The sequence below is a fragment of the Anastrepha ludens genome, chromosome 2, assembly GCF_028408465.1.
Source record: "Anastrepha ludens isolate Willacy chromosome 2, idAnaLude1.1, whole genome shotgun sequence".
Taxonomy (NCBI): domain Eukaryota; kingdom Metazoa; phylum Arthropoda; class Insecta; order Diptera; family Tephritidae; genus Anastrepha; species Anastrepha ludens.
Window position 1 is genome coordinate 177,296,061 of NC_071498.1, and position 16,722 is coordinate 177,312,782.

A 16,722-nucleotide genomic window follows, 5' to 3' on the forward strand; every position below is an offset into this window, starting at 1 on the left:
TTTTGTATTCTTTTGTGTTTTTGTAATATATATTTTTTGTTGTTGTTTTCCTTTTTCAGACACACTTATCGTAATTTTTATTGCGAAAGGCAAATATAAATAAAGTTTGTTGCACAATTTTCGCGTTAATTGGTTAATTCTACCCTTATCTCATATTTGCATATATATTTTGCCAAAATTTATATACTTATTTGTGCATGTAACTACCCTGTAGCGAAATTGATGCCGAACTAGTGCCCTTCCATACAATTCGGGACCAATACTAGTTTCTATTTCTTATCTTCACATATGTGTAGATATCTGCCTACAGCTTTAAATGTTGGTTCCTGCTCAATTTCAGTAGTTGAGGATTAGCGCTTCCATCGAGCTTTTAAATCTGAGAGTGCGCAAAATTTGAGCTAGAAATTTAGCTTTTTATGCTATATTACTTAACATTTTAGGTGAGAGCAAAATTATTAAACTCCACTTCATTTCATTTTATTTGTATCAGTAGTACAGAGTAAGACTTAAGTCTTTCAATACTGCTTCAACATTAGTATATCCGACTAGAAATATTTTAACATACAAATTTCTGAATCTACATTTTTACAACTGTTCATTGAGAATTCAATCCAATATAACTTAACACTATTATTAAAATACGGCTTTGATAGTAGGAAAAGAAGAGGTAGATTAAGAAAAAAGTAGTTAATAAAATACCAAGTGAATAATTTAATGCCCTAATTGAATGCAATCAAACAATTAAAGTAATCGTATACTTGTGCCTTGTAGTTAAATCTGTTAAGTCCAGTTTTCACAGTGTCGGGCATAAATGAGTTCCACAATCTAACAGCGTTAATGAAAAATAATCTAAATGATGCTAAGTAATTGAATGTTAGAATAACGACACTGACACTGTGTCTCCGAGACCTTGCTGGTATCAACTTCTCTAACAGATGGGCAGGTTACTTGAATATAGTACAATAAGTCTGCACATAAATATGTAATTCCTAGCGGATAGATAATTTTCAGGACTGCAACCCAGTATATTGGTTTGCCAGGCAGAGATATGCTCATATCTACTAATTCCAAGCGTCACATTAAGTTTAAGTGATAAAAGGTCAATCTCACACTCGATACTTACTTTACCATGAATTAACTTTTTTTCTAGATTGCGCCACAGCTCTCTTGACGGAAGCGATGGATGAAGTTTTGAGTAACTGTATCAACGTTTAGACTCTATTATTGCAGTAGTTTCATTTCGGATTTCCTTGTAGCGGCGCCAAGAAGTATCCATCAAATCTTTTCTCCACATAGCATAAAACTTGTTGCGTTTTCTTATGGCAGATCGAACTTTCGAGTTGTACCAAGGACATGAACTATTTAAATACATGATAAAACATTTAGTCAAAAAGAAGATATTGGAAGCGTGTCTGTATGTCTATTTTGTACCAGGCATCACCATGCTGACCGGAATAACTACTTTTGAGCTACACATTATTAGCGCAAAGTTTTTCCTACTGGGGTGTGTTTTTGTATTTACTTGTATGCGTATGCACATATGTATTCTCTCAGAATGCTTTTCTCGCTTAGTAACTTAATTGTTTTTGAACACAGGTAAATGGTTTGGCTTACTTTCTTTTATCATATACAGTTGCGATAAATAAAAAACCATCAATAAACAATAATTTTGCTTGCTACTAATTGTAGGTAATATTTATACGACTTATTAATTTTTTTTGCATAATATTTTTTAAGGAGGAAATAATCCTCTATTGCGTTAAAAAAAATATTGCAACTTTTGTTGACTTCTTCTATTATCCGCTTAAGTGATTTTGGCCGAGTATAACAAAGTCGTTTCTTTTACGTGCTAACCGAAATCTTTCTCTCAAACGCTCTTAGGGACGCTTCACAGATATTCTCACCGTCCCAGCTTTTGGGCCATACTATAGGAGCGCATTTTGTTCGTCGTGAGAGGACTTTACTACTCTCTTTGTTAAAGTTCTAGTATTTCCTGTTTTTTATTTGGATCCATTTTTTGGTTTCCTGGTTTAGGTTTTTGTTTAAGCCGAAAAATGCGGTTGGTCCAATAATGACCCTTCCGCCCGTTTTTTGACATAAAAGACTGTCTTGTCGTTTTCTTCGTGTCTCTCATGTCCCGGTAACCGAATCGGGGAGCCTTGATTGAGAGTCGCCAGTTGGCTGAGTGCATTGGTACACTCTATAAGGACTTTTTTATGTTAATAATGTATGCATTTTCTGAAAACGGCTCTAATCGAACTATGAAAGCATTCATTGGGAAGTGGTCGAACCACATGAACATCGAGAAGAGTCCACTTTTTGTAATGACATTTTGGCAATTAACTCCGATTTTGAAACCAATTGGTCGCTAAATACGATTTTTTAGAGTTTTTAACCACAGCGCCACTCTATCGGCTTCAGTTTTTTGAACCAATATTTCTTATCAAAATAATCCAATCCGATCATAGATACAGTATTTTTGAAAAAAATCGATTCCAGTGCCCTCAGGCGAGTAAATTTCTGCTAAAATATTTCATTTTAGATACTTCAAATATTTTAAATGTTTTTTTTTTTTTTGGTTTGTTGTTAAAACATTTACGGTTGTGTGCCGCCTTCGCTAGTCTCCGCTCTCTTCATTGTTGTTGTATCAGCATTCATATTTCCCATTATGGAAAGAATAATGAGATGGCGCCTACCGTGGTACCGTTACTTTGCTCTCAGCGAATTTGACAATGAGTTACGTCGTTTTAGCACCAGTACGGCCAGATCCCTATTTTCGTAACTTGATTTAGTTTCTTTTTTTGTTCTTTAGTCTCGGAGTTTTAGTTCTTTCTTCATGATATTTTTTTAGTCTGTTCTAATTAAAAGTAATGTTTATTATTTTGTAAAATATAAATTTTTTAAAAATTAGCTCAATAATTCACTCAGTTTTATTTAGCTGTACTTTTTTTAACATCTGGTAGCGTTGCCCGCGATTGCAGTTGTTGTTGGTGTTCTTATGCTTTCAGCAGTCAAATCTCTCTCTCGCTACTGCAGTGTTGCCTAGCTTTGGATATAAAAAACGCACCTAAATGCCCATTTAAAGAAACTAAAACACCATTTTTTTATTGAATTACTTCAAGAACTTTATATGCGTGAGAAATTGTTTTTAAAATGTGCGTTTTTTTTTTTAAATAAATGTGTTATGGATATGTACAATTTAATTTATGGGTTTTTTGTTAAGAGAAACTCTTTTGTTAAGAGAACGACTTTTTGCTATATTTGAGGTTATGTAACAAGATAAGGTACTCCTTTTGTAAAAATGTCGTTATAGTTTCTTCAGTTGCTAAAAAACGAAGACCAAACTTTAAAATTTTCGTATTTTGATATATAAAAAAGCACTAAATTTATTGCGAAAAGCAAATGGTTGGCAACACTGCACAACTCGGCAAACGTGACGTCACGCTCTCTCTCTGATGGGCGCAATTTTGTTTCTATCATTCTTGCATATTTCCCATACTTGTTTGGAAAATGCTGCTGAAGAGACAGTCCTTCAGTACTTGGTCGGATATAAATCCGGGTGGTTCCGGTAACGTAAAACCGACTGTTGTGGGAAGGCTCTGTTTATAATCTTAGCCTCCGCTCTCCAAATATATTACCCAATATTGTGTTTTTTTATCGCAACTGTAAATGCGGCTGTCTGTACTTTATTATATTTTTCCTCTGATAAATAATACAAATTTACTTTTATACTTTTACTAATGCAGCCGCGTGATAAGGTTTAATCAATTTCGTAAACAAGCCAAAAGCTTACACAGCGTTTTATGGCTGACAATTAAAAGTGAACGAATATTTGCGAAATTATTCGGCACACCCAAGTCATCACCTTGTTTGCTTCTTGTCCCCTTTTTTATTTTCGCAATAATTTTCCTTTATCATTTAATTGTTTCCCAATTTTCTGCACCCACAATACCTACCCAACCAACATATGCACGAGCATGTGAGTGTGTGTGTGTGCGTGTACGTGTGTATGCGTGCGTGTATGTGCTCTAGTTTTCTGCGCAGTTTTTATTCGTCGCGTTCTCCTCCTTGCTCCAGTGCAGTTTGGGTGTGTTGCTCTAAATTTATAATCAACGCAATATATTTCCTCTTATTCTTCTCCTTCCTTAACTTCCCGCACATTGCATTACTTGCGCAAAACTCTTGACAGCTTGATTTGCCCGCTGTTGCTTTTGTTTTTGCCACAGCGCCTCACTTTATGGCGTTTATTGGGGAAATACGGAAATTAAAATGGAATTAGTTTTCAATATTTTACACACACTTTGGCGGCAGTAGTACTTAGTATCCACTTATATTAATATCCACTTAGTACCCACGCCAGGTTTAGAAGTGATGTAATGCGTGATGCATGCGTACATTTTACGTATAATTGAGTCAGTTGGGTGTGAAGCACTTAATTGCTTATAGCGTGGCATGCGGATAGTAATGAAACAAAAAGAAAAAAAAAATTAAAAATCTTACAGCTCATAATTTTTGCCGCTAATGATTGTAATCAGTCGGTATCTAAAAAAGGTATGACTTCCAAATGTTCAAACAGTACTTAAACCACTAACCACCAACCATTAATTGTTAACGACTACTTTTAATTTTATTTTCAGCCTATTTATTTTCCCACCGCTTTGCACCCCATATTTGTAGGTGCCTTTATACCTTCACATTGCCTCTTTCTTCAAAAACTACGCCGCTTTCTTTATTTGCCTTTGCCTAACTTTGTGTACCTAATTGATTGCTGGCTTAACGCTGTTAATACTAGGGTATACAAAGAGCTTAAAAGTTAATTAAAAACGCAAATACTTAATCCGTGTAAACACAAGTGCAGTTGTAGGAAGTTGAATTATTTAGGTACGCATGCGAAGCTGCACTCACTGATCATTTACATACATAGAGAAACGCAGCACTGCAGAGGTTCGAGGTGGTCGTTTTCAACTGGCGAGTACTTCGATCAGCAGAAGATCTCGTGCCCAAAACATGCCTAATATCAACAACTGAAACATGGAGCAGGTTCTATAAGGGGTTGACACTGTTTTACTGGCATTAAAATTCAAATTATTTAAATTTAAATTAACATTAAAATTCTGAAGACTGAATTCGGCAATTTGATAAACTTTCTAAGTCTCAATCCATTTCTATTTGTCTTTTTGTCGGTTACCTTAAAAAATCTGTGATTTATTTTCTACGAAGCAAACGAAGGTGAACAAAAATATCAAAATGAATTATTTTATTTGAAATCTCCCGTTTGCAGTTTCAGGGTACAAATACATGAATGTCAAAATAAAACAACTTGTGAAGTACCGACGGCTTTGAAAATTTATCAGTATGTTTGACTTTACTATTAGGTATGGGAATAAGTTTCCGTTGTTTCTTAGCCAAAGTTACGAATTATTTAAACAATTAATGTTCCATTGGAAACTACAATTTTACTCCATCTTTCAGGCAGCATACGGATTCCTCTGACGAAAAATTCGAATTTGACTTGATTTGACTTTGATTTTGACTTGATCCATTCATTGAGCCAGTTTGCTATGCTAGCGCAAGAAGTTAACCGCTCTCCAATAAGGGCTGACTGCATTTATCGGAACAGATGGTAAACAATGCAATGTCTGGGGAATACGGCGGGTGGGGCAAGATATCTCAATTCAGTCTCTCTAAATATTTCTGAACCAATTTAGCAACGTGTGGCCTGGCGTTGTTATGCAGCAAAATCAGTTTGTCATGTCTACCGTCCCATTCCGGTCACTTGCCGCTTTTCTTTGAGAGCTCGATTCAAGCGCATTAGCTGCAGTTGGTAACGATCACCAGTGGTGGTTTCAGATGGTTTAAGGAGTTCATAATAGATGGCATCCTTCTGACTCCTCTAATCCCACCAGATGCACAAAATAGCCTTTGAATTCTGAATATATTTTTTTCGCTGTCGATAGACCTGCTTCACCTGGCAGGCTCCAACATTTTCGACGCTTAGGGTTGTCGTAATAGATCCATTTTTCATCACTAGTGACGATGCAATGTAGAAAACCTTTTCTTTTCTGCCGTTCAAGAAGCATCTCACACTTCACCAAACGTCTCTCGATATCCCTCTCCTTCAATTGATGTGGCAGCCAGTTACCCACTTTCTGGACCATTCCCATCGCGTGCAAACGTTTACCGACGGTTAATCTGTCAACATCGAACTCTTTAGACATATTATGAAGGGTTCGATATGCGTTTTCATCCAATAATTGTTGTAGTTGAGTATCTTCGAATTTTTACGGTGCCCTTTCGCTCGTTCGATCTTTATCACTGACGAAATTGCCTCTTTGGAAGCGTCGGAACCACTCTTTACAAGTTGTATTTAATAGAGCGAGATAACCGTAAATATTGATCAATATACGCCACGTTTCAGCAGCACTTTTCTTTAAAAGGTAATAATGAAGCATCACGGTGCTCTAGAAGGGGGCTTAAATAAAAATGAGTTGGCACTTCGAAATTCCTTTTGATTATGATTCTTGGGTTAGTAGGGAATGTTTTAATATAGAATTTAAAATCAGTTCACGTGGCCGATTTTAAATAATTTGAGTTTGAAATTAGAAATAGCGCTATTATTACTATATTATATTTTATTCAATACTTTTTCGAAATCTCAAAACTGTTTTGAAAATTGGGATCGAAAGCCCTCGTTGTCTTCTATTTTATGCAATTTATTTGAAAAGAATCCGATCATAAATGGCAAAGTTATTCGCATTTGAATGTCCACCACAAGCGCACATTGTTCATTGTATAGGACGTATAGGATTTGTACTGGTGGACGACCCTTGCGGCATCACATTCCAATGCGAAATTATAACGGTAAACATCAAAATAAGAAAATTACAATAATGTTAAACTTCTGTGGTCAAAATTGGAAATAAATAAATGTTTGATTGAATATCCTGCAACAGTAACGACGGACTTGAAACTTGCAAATATTATTACGGGTTTGACAAGTAACGCAAGTTTTTGCCCATGCATTTGGTGTGACGTCACAAAATCTGATTTAAGTTCCTGTGGTACTTTAAGGACAACTGCAAGCTGCCTGTCTAATTACAATAATTGGTGTCATCAAGGAAGTGTGAAAAATAAAGTGAAGGATTTCAAAAATTGCATACATCCACCTTTGTTTTGCTCAGATAAGGATCAATTAATTTTGGATGTGATCCCTCCTCCTGAACTGCATCTATTGTTAGGATGTGTTAACACTCTTTACAGTAGCATGCTTAAACTACATCCTAATATTGCAGAAAAGTGGGCGCAGGAATGTCATGTTCAAAAAAGTTGTACAAATGGTGGCAATTTTTCGTTTGAAGGGAATGCTTGTAAGATCTTACTTAATAATGTTGACAAACTTCAACGGTTATGCGAAGTTAATTTTGGTGGTCTATCAGGTTGCATTGCGTACGTAGATACTTTTAGAAAGTTTAAAACAGTTGTTGACGATTGTTTTTCTTTTAAATTACGGCCAAAGCTTCAACAACATGTTACCGAATTTCAGAAAAGTTATGAACTTTTAGGAATTTCGGTAACACCAAAAGTTCACACAATTTATAACCACGTTCCACAGTTTTGCTCAAAATTTCAGAAAGGTCTAGGATTTTTTGCAGAACAAGCCACAGAATCGGTACATCACGATTTCAACGAAAAGTGGAAAAACTTTAAGGTAGCAAAAATTAATGAAAATTACTTTGCAAAACTACTTCGAGCTGTACGTAGCTACAATAGTACACATATATAGCTTTGTGAGCAGTATATTATATGTATTAGTTTTAATTTATATTTAATAAAATTAGTTTAATAAAATATTTCATGAACATTATTTTGTTTCTTTATGATTACATTTATGCATTAAATCAATTCCAATACGCATTAAAAGCAAGCAATTTGAAGCAATGAACAATGTGCGCTTGTGGTGGACATTCAAATGCGAATAACTTTGCCATTTATGATCGGATTCTTTTCAAATAAATTGCATAAAATAGAAGACAACGAGGGCTTTCGATCCCAATTTTCAAAACAGTTTTGAGATTTCGAAAAAGTATTGAATAAAATATAATATAGTAATAATAGCGCTATTTCTAATTTCAAACTCAAATTATTTAAAATCGGCCACGTGAACTGATTTTAAATTCTATATTAAAACATTCCCTACTAACCCAAGAATCATAATCAAAAGGAATTTCGAAGTGCCAACTCATTTTTATTTAAGCCCCCTTCTAGAGCACCGTGGCATTACTTCCAGCAAATGCTGTTTTTTCGGACGAACGTAGACTTTTTTGACGTCAAATAAAAAAGGATCTTTACGCTTCAAGCGAATCTCAACTACTGCGATCAAGACTTCGCCTATACACCTTCAAATCACCAGTATGTTACTAGTATCAACAGCGACATCTTTTACGAGGGCAGAAACTTATTACAATACCCAATCAATTATATAGATGGTAGTTTGTGACACGAGATCAAGTGATATACTGGTCGTGAAGCTACTAGTTCTTATATTAAATAGTCCTGCCCAATTCGTTCCGCATACAGAATTTTTTCATGGGCCCGCCACATTTCGATATTTCTTATCAGTCACAAATATAAAGCCAAATATGTACCAAAGCGGACCATAAACATGATTTTTGCAAATTATTTTAACTGCAACGCCACCTGGTAGATCGGTATGTGTACCAGATGTCTAAGATAATAAACACTCAAATTTTTTGAAATCCATAGTTAAGTGTTAGAGCAATTAACTAACATTAAAAACTGCTATAATTTTGTTTGGGTTAATATATTATTGATAAAATATAATTTGGCCAGTTTACTAATTGCAGGTGTTTTGTTATCAATATGAAAGAAATGATATGAGCATTGAAAGCGAAGATAACAGAGTGCGCAGGCGAAAGTTCAAACAAGAATATAAACAATTTGCGTAGAATGTAATGAGCCTTTGTGTAAAGCTTGTTTCAGGCTATACCTTAGAGAATAAAAAAATATTTTCCAAAATATATCGGTATCTGCACACCATATAAAATCCTTACAGGTAACTTTCTCCCTCCCTATAACCAAAAAAAAGAAGCAATTCTACCTCAATTCTTTCAAAGGGAATTTATGTACTACTGGAAAATAGCTATTCTTAAGAGACCAAAATACTTCAGGGACGAAGAAGTCTTTTATCCAGCAGGCCGAATGCTTCCAAAAATGAAACGACGCAATATAATCAATAATTTGCGAAAAAAAAGTTTATGAAATACATAGCCACAGGGTCATCCACCTGAGAGCCATGAACGACAAGAAAGTCAAATTAAAAGTCCAGCCGACATATTAATCGGTACAATAAACGTACGTCGCCAGTCAAGTCTATCCATTTCCACTAAGCTTATTAATATACGTTTCGATAAAGACAAATGCTAAAATACTAATCAAGGTTGTCTGAACCTCGTCGAGTGCGCCATATTCTACTTAGATTAGATGAGAATTCGCCAAAAATTCTAAATTTTGAGATACTTAGTGCCCATTCATCATTTGCTAGTGGTGCCAAAGTCTGATGAGATAAGATTTGAAAGCAATTTATCTATTTACTCGACAACATGCAAATATAATTAATTATAATTTGGAATGATATGTGGGGTGCGAAAATGTTGTACAGAATCAAATGTGTGGCCAACATCAAACCACTATTCGCCTCTCAGCGAATTTGAAGAAATCGGCAGATTCGTTGACATAATAGGTGCGATTGCAGCGGTTTGTTTACCACAGAGGTTGTGTCGCTGATGTGATGGTCAGTCGCAGTAACATGTCGCATGTTATTTCATTGCCGTCTGAATAACGACTGATTTGAAGAGCGGAAGCATACGTAAAAGGGTACAGTTGTGGTGTCAATAATAACTCTGTTAGCCAATGCTTAGATTTTACTTAGTTTTCATAGAAACTTAAACGTCATCACGATTGCATTAGCGGCATTGTTCATCGTCTGTGTTTATTATATTTTGTTTTTCTTATTTGTGTGCCTTTGTTTTACTTATTTGTTTGCCTTCGCCTTTATTTAAGAATTCTAAGTTTAGGAATCTAAAACCTACAGCTCTCTATGCTTTCTAAATTAAGTGGTGCTTGGGCTAACTAGAAACACTTGATGCTGGTATGGTAGGTTGTCTTAAGTTATGTAAAATTACCTTAAATCGATTTAACGCAAACTGAAACTAAGTCAAAAAAGTCAAAGTACCGAATGGAAGGCCACAGACTAGCTACCACCCAAAAATTCGCGTTTGGAGAAGTCAAAAATCAAGTCGATGCTCATTTGTTTTTACGATTCCACAAAGAGTTCGTGCCAACGGGCCAAACCGTCAACGCAATTTTCTATCTTGGCGTTTTGAAGCTGGCGCTTATTGCATGATAATGTACCATCTCATCGATCAATTTTAACCATCCTTGCGATTTCTACCTATTCGGAAAATTGCATTTGGCCATGAAAGGAAAACGGGTTGCGTCCGTTAGGCCAACTAAAAGGCTTGTACCGACATCCCGAAAGACATTCCGGTCAATGACCGGACACACTCTTTCGAAAAGCCTTTAGAGCGCGCAAAACAGTGTATCAAGGCCCGAGGGGACTATTTTGAATAAATAAACCTGAAGTTATCAGAACAAAACTTCTGTCGTTTCCGTTTAGCTCAGTCTTGTTTATTTTGGACTTCACCATGTATGTAGCTCTAAGTCCCCTATATGACATAGCAGTCCAAGTTACTCTCACAATTTTGCTTCAGATGGCCAAATTTTTCATTCTCCCATTCTTTTGGTTCGGATTACACATTTCAGCCAGGCAATGCTGTAATTCCAACTTCTTGAGAATAAAAAGAATTTTTGTAATCAGTGGATCAGTGTTCCACATGGACACGCGGTAGATGTGTACATTTTTATTTTTTTATACGTCCTTTCAAGTTTTTTGTAAATATTTAATATTTGAACAAAACAAATTATACCTTAATATACAGGGCCCGCCATCTATCGTTACGGATTTGAACTAGGTATTATTTGAAGAATGATAACACTTAGCTGTCATCTGATTTGACAGAAAATTAGTTTTATTCTTCCGCTGAACGAAAATGGTTGTGTATACGCTCAAAGAGCGCTGGGAAATATTGCGATATTACTTTGAAAATCATGGTAATGTTGCAGAATGTGTACGAAAATTACGTACGGCAATGGGAAGAAGAAAAGCATCGAGTGAAGCGTATGTGCGTTACTTTGCGATTTGACTCCGTTGGGTTATTATCTTTGGGGTGCCGTCAAAGACCAGTGTTATGCCAACAAACCAGCAACAATTGATGCACTGAAGACCAACATACGCGATGTCATAGCTGAAATACAGCCGCATACAATCGAAAATGTGTTGAAAAATTGGACCGATCGTATGGGATGGTGCATGGCTAGGATTGGAAGGATTGTACTTTAAAATGAAAAAAAAAAAAAAAAAAAAAAAAAAAAAAAAAACAGTTTGGAAAAATATTGAGAAGTTTCTTTTTTATAGCATTTTTAATTATATGGCGCACCCTATATATAGAGAAATGCATTGGATATTTAAAACGGAATAAAAAAAGTCAAATAAAAATAATAAAAATTAAAAAAATTTGAAAAAAAAGAAAAAATTACAGAATTAAAAAAAATTAAAAATAGGGGAAAAATTAATTAAACAAAAGAAAAAAAATTAAAAAAGAAAAAAAATTAAAAAAGAAAAAATTAAAAAAAAAATAAAAAAATTATTTTAAAAGTAATTTGATGATTAATTTTTGTTTATTCATGTTTTTAATTTCTTATTTACTTCTTTTAATCGACATGAACAAAAAAAAAAAAAGTTTTTAATTTCTTTTATTTGTTTTTAATTTTTTTTATTATTTTTTAAAGTTTTTTATTATTTCTTTTATTATTTTGTTTTTATTATTTTGTTTTTATTATTTTGTTTTTATTATTTTTTTTTTTATTATTTTTTTTTTTAATTTTTAGTTTTTGAAGTTTATTTTTTTTTTTTGTTAATTGCTTTTGTTATCATGCTTCCTCATTATTAATGTAAAATTTTTACTATTTTTTTATTTGGTTTACTTTAATTTCTTAAATACACATTTTTTTAATTAATTTTATTTTAATTAATTTTGTTTTAATTTTTTTAATTCAATGTTTATATATATTTTTTAATTCTAATATTTTTTTAAATTCTTTTTTGTTTTGTTAATTGTTTTTCTTTAATCAGTGCTGTGTGATATTATTAATTTGAAATTGTTATAAGCTTTTTATGTATTTAATTTTTTTTTATTTTTTTTTTGTATTTTTTATATTTCCTTTATATATTTTTTTAATTTTATAATTTTTTTTAATTGTTTTAATTTTATAATTTTTTTATTTATATTATTATTATTATTATATATATTTATTTTTTTTTGATTTTTTAAATTTATTTTTCATATTTTTTAATTTTGGTAAAATCTTTTTTTATTTTATTTTTTATTTATTTTTAATTTGTTTTATTTTTTTAATTGTTTTTGTTTTGTTTTTTATTTTTGTTATTTTTTATACTTTTTTTAAAGAGTTTTTGGTTTTTTAATTTTTGGTTAATAAAATTTAATTCTTCATTGTTTTTGTTTAATCAGTGCTGCCTACTCAATTTTAAACTAAAAAACATAATTTTGTTTTTTTCTTAATTGCTTAGAACTTGCTCATTAGAACCGCGCGAGAATATTTGTTTTATTGATTTTTTTTTTTTCTTTTGCTTTGTTTTTTTTTTACAATATGGTAAAAACATCTTTAACGATTTTTGAACTGAAATTGATGTTCATAAGGATTCTTTTTATGAATTTCTTTATTTTCAATGAATTTCAAGGAATCTTGAATTTTTCAAGCTCCAAGTGAAATCAGTGAATAAAATGAGCTCTTGTTCTAGTTGTAATTAGTATTTTTATAATAAGTATTTCTTTATTGTTTTTAAAATTTATTTATTATTATTATTTTGTTTTTGCATTTTTGTTTTTTTTATTTATTTATTTTCAACTTTTTTTTATTAAACAATTTTTCTTTTACTTTTTGTTTGTTTCTAGCATCAATTCATTTAATATCATTTTATTTATTGCCCTCTAGCATCAATTCATGTTCATCAGTTGACACATGTTTATTGAATTTTTAAAATTCTTGTTAAATCATCATGAATAATAAGCAACAAAAATTCTTTGGATAAAATAGAAAATTCTAAAGCATCAAAAAATGAAAAATATAAGAAATATAAAATCACATGTGTGTCACATGTCATTAAAATATCATTAATTCTGGTGTTTCTTTCCTTTTTTGTGCCCATACTTGCATATTTTAATAAAGGGCTTCTCTAATTTAATATAGAAAAACTACTATTTAAATGCGAAGCTATAGCGTGATCAAGGCACTCTTTGTTGTTGTTTTCTTTTTCTTGTTTTTTTTTCTTGTTTTTTTTCTTGTTTTTTTTTTCTTGTTTTTTTTTTTTCTTTGTTTTTGTTACAATCACTTAAAAGCATTCATCAATGTCTTCAACGCTTGTCGCCTCTTACTGTCATTTATTATCATTCAGGGTCAATTCGAATGGAGCGGCAAAGTGGGAGTTTTTTCTTTGGCATTTTTTCTCAGTTTTTATATTAAAATTTGAATGTCGCGTGCTTTACGAAAATTCTTTAACTGAACCCAAGAGTTTGGCTAATGATAGACAATCAGTTAATTCTTGCTTTGTCAGGCTTCATTGCCTTGCCAGATAACTAATTTACAATTGTTTGCTTATCGTTTATGATTTGTGTTAATGCTTTAGTACTTTATATGTAAATATTTATACAACATCTTCGTATGTACTTATACTATTTAGTCGGATAGACAATTATTAGCTGTTTACTAACCATTATTTTCCTTTGTTTATTTTCAGGTAATTAACTTTGTAACAGCTATTCCTAAGTTGAAGTGGAACAATCAAGCAATACTGGAAAATGGATGTACATTTGTGGGTATTAGGTATGGAAATGAGCAGTCGAGAGTTAATTAAAGCCTTTAATCCCATTTGCATAGGTATTTCAGAACTCGATCGTGTGTAGCTCACTCGATGATATACAATTTTTTAATCATTTACATTTACATTTGGATTAAAGAAATTGTTTTGTGAAATACTTTCCAAAACAAATAAACGAAAGAAGAACATATGGACAAGTAAAAGAGGCTTAAGAAGGGGAAAGGTTTAGGTACTAATAAAGAATTTTGAGAGAATCTTTTGTTATAGTATAGTTTTAAAGTAGGTTTACATGTTTATTTGTAGAAAAAAATATTTTATTTTTTACACATTTGTATGTCAATATTAGTTTATGGGAATCAATAGAGAATTATATACTGTGATTCGCTTAAAATTCTAGTCTTAAAGAAATTATGTTCTCTTTTGGAACAACAAACAAAAATAATCGCCTAGCAACCGCAAACTCGATAGTCGTAAGACAAAGTTCGTACTTTATGTACCTTAAGTCTATTTGTAAGTTATAGCGGGCAAGATTTTAATAGGAGAAAGTTTTAAGATTTTTTAAGGGTGTAATGTTTCACAAAAAAAAAAATAAAGTATAAACAAAATTAATTTAAATAAAATAAAGGAAAAAGATAAAACAAAATGAAGGAAAATAAAATAAAGAAAATAAATAAATAATAAAGAAAAACAAAATGAAGGAAAGGAAAGGGGGGGAAAACGTAAAATAACGGAAAAAACCAAATAAAATAAAATGGTGGTAAAATTAATTAAAATAAAAAAGATAAATAAATTTAAAAAATCAGAAAAATGAATATAAATTAAAAAATGAAAAAAAATGAACATAAAGAAAAAATAAATAAGTTAAAACAAAGGAGAAAAATAAAATAAAAGAAAAGGAAATAAAATAAGGGGGAACAATAGAATAAAGGGAGAAAATAAAATGAAGGATACAAAAGTCAAAATAATAAAAGTAGAAAAAAGAAAGATAAAAAAAAATCAAAATGAAAAAATAAAGGAAAAAATAAAATAAAATAAAGAAAAAAATAAAATAAAATAAAGGAAAAAATAAAATAAAGTAAAGGAAAAAATATAATAAAGTAAAGGTAAAAATAAAATAAATGAAAAAACTTAAGAAAAATAATAAAGGAAATAATAAGTAAAATAGATGCAAAAATAAAGAAAAATTAATTGAAGAAAAAAATATATACAGTGCACTCGCGATAACTCGAACTAATTAAAACAGGCGCTGTTCGATTTATCGAATTTGTTCGACTTATCAATTGAGTGTGCTATGTTAAAAAAACAGTCATCGATATCGATTTTTTTCAATTAAATTTATTTATTTATTTACATATGTATATGAACATGAATATGTTTAAAATAATTAATTCGTTTCAATATTTTTCATCAAATATTTCGCAGTCTTTGTGTCAGTTACACAAAAAAAGTCAGCTTTAACAGAAAAGTTAGGCCGAAAAGAAAGTTGTAATGTGTGTTTGTCTTTCCTTGCCTGCAGCAATGTTGAATATGACTTTTTCACGCAGCAATTGAAGAGTGTTAACCTTTGCGGGGCTTACTTGTTCAGTTGTGGCCCACTGAATTACCTTATTGATAGAGCTAACTGCCTCCTCAGATGATATCCGCTCACATGTCTCAGTTGTGTTGTTAAACTCAGACTCAGAATCACTAGTTTCAATTATTACTTCTGTGTCGGTAAATTCGGCACTATCATTCCATTTGTTAACATCATAAAGCGTAAATTCGACCTGTAAATTATGTTTTTCATGTTATGTTCTTTCAAGATGAGTCCACTTATTGGGTAATTCTTTTTTCTTTGGGACAGAAACCAATTGTATAAAGCGGCTTTCATTTTAGGAAACTCAGAAGCTTTTAAAGTTCTCCTCTTCTTAGGACCCAAAAACGTGTTGATTACTGCTTTTAAAATTGCCTTGTCTTTCCTTTTTATAAGACTTATGGTGGAGTTGGCTACCCCATATTCCTTCGCTAGAGAAGTAACACTACATCCACGTTTAATTTTGTTAAGGACTTCAGCCCTCTCTTTTAATGTTAAACACTTCAACCTTTTACGATGCACTGATACACTACAAATGACAAATTTAAAGCAATTTGGTCAATGCAAGATGTTGTTCCCAGAAAACTAACGGGATATTAACGTCGAAATATTCATATGGACAATACACTAGTATACATATAATTTATATAATATACATATACTATTACATATGTATGTATGTACAAAATGTACATGTTTGAAAAGAATGTGTGTACAAATAAATTTGTTTTTTTGTTCGAGTTATAGCGCTTTAATATTGTTCGAGTTACAAACTAGTCAATAGGGAAAAAAATGTGTTCGAGTTAGCACGTCGTTCGACTTAGCGGCTATTCGAGTTACCGCGAGTGCACTGTATAATAAAAATATATATAAAAAAAAATAAAATAGTTGGAAAAAATAGAATAAAGGAAAAGACAAATAAAATAAACGAAAAAATAAAAAAAACAAATAAAGAAAAAAAATAAAAATAAACAAATAAAAATAATAATAAAATAAAGGAAAGAATAAATAAAAAATAAAATAACGGAAAAGATGAAGGAAAAATAAAAAAGATAAAGGAAAAAAATTTGTTGATTTTGAGATCATTTTTCAGTATGCGGCGGATGCTACGGTC

General features: G+C 31.7%; 1 protein-coding gene across 1 annotated transcript in view; it reads left to right on the forward strand.

Moving 5' to 3' along the window:
* The window catches only part of LOC128855919 (uncharacterized), a 106,169-nt gene extending 91,909 nt beyond the window's left edge, over window positions 1-14,260 (forward strand). The window contains exon 3 of the mRNA XM_054091164.1: window positions 13,955-14,260. Coding sequence (XP_053947139.1) covers window positions 13,955-14,071 — 117 coding nt within the window. The 3' untranslated portion in view covers window positions 14,072-14,260. The remainder of the gene's footprint in view (window positions 1-13,954) is intronic.
* Window positions 14,261-16,722: the final 2,462 nt, after the last annotated feature.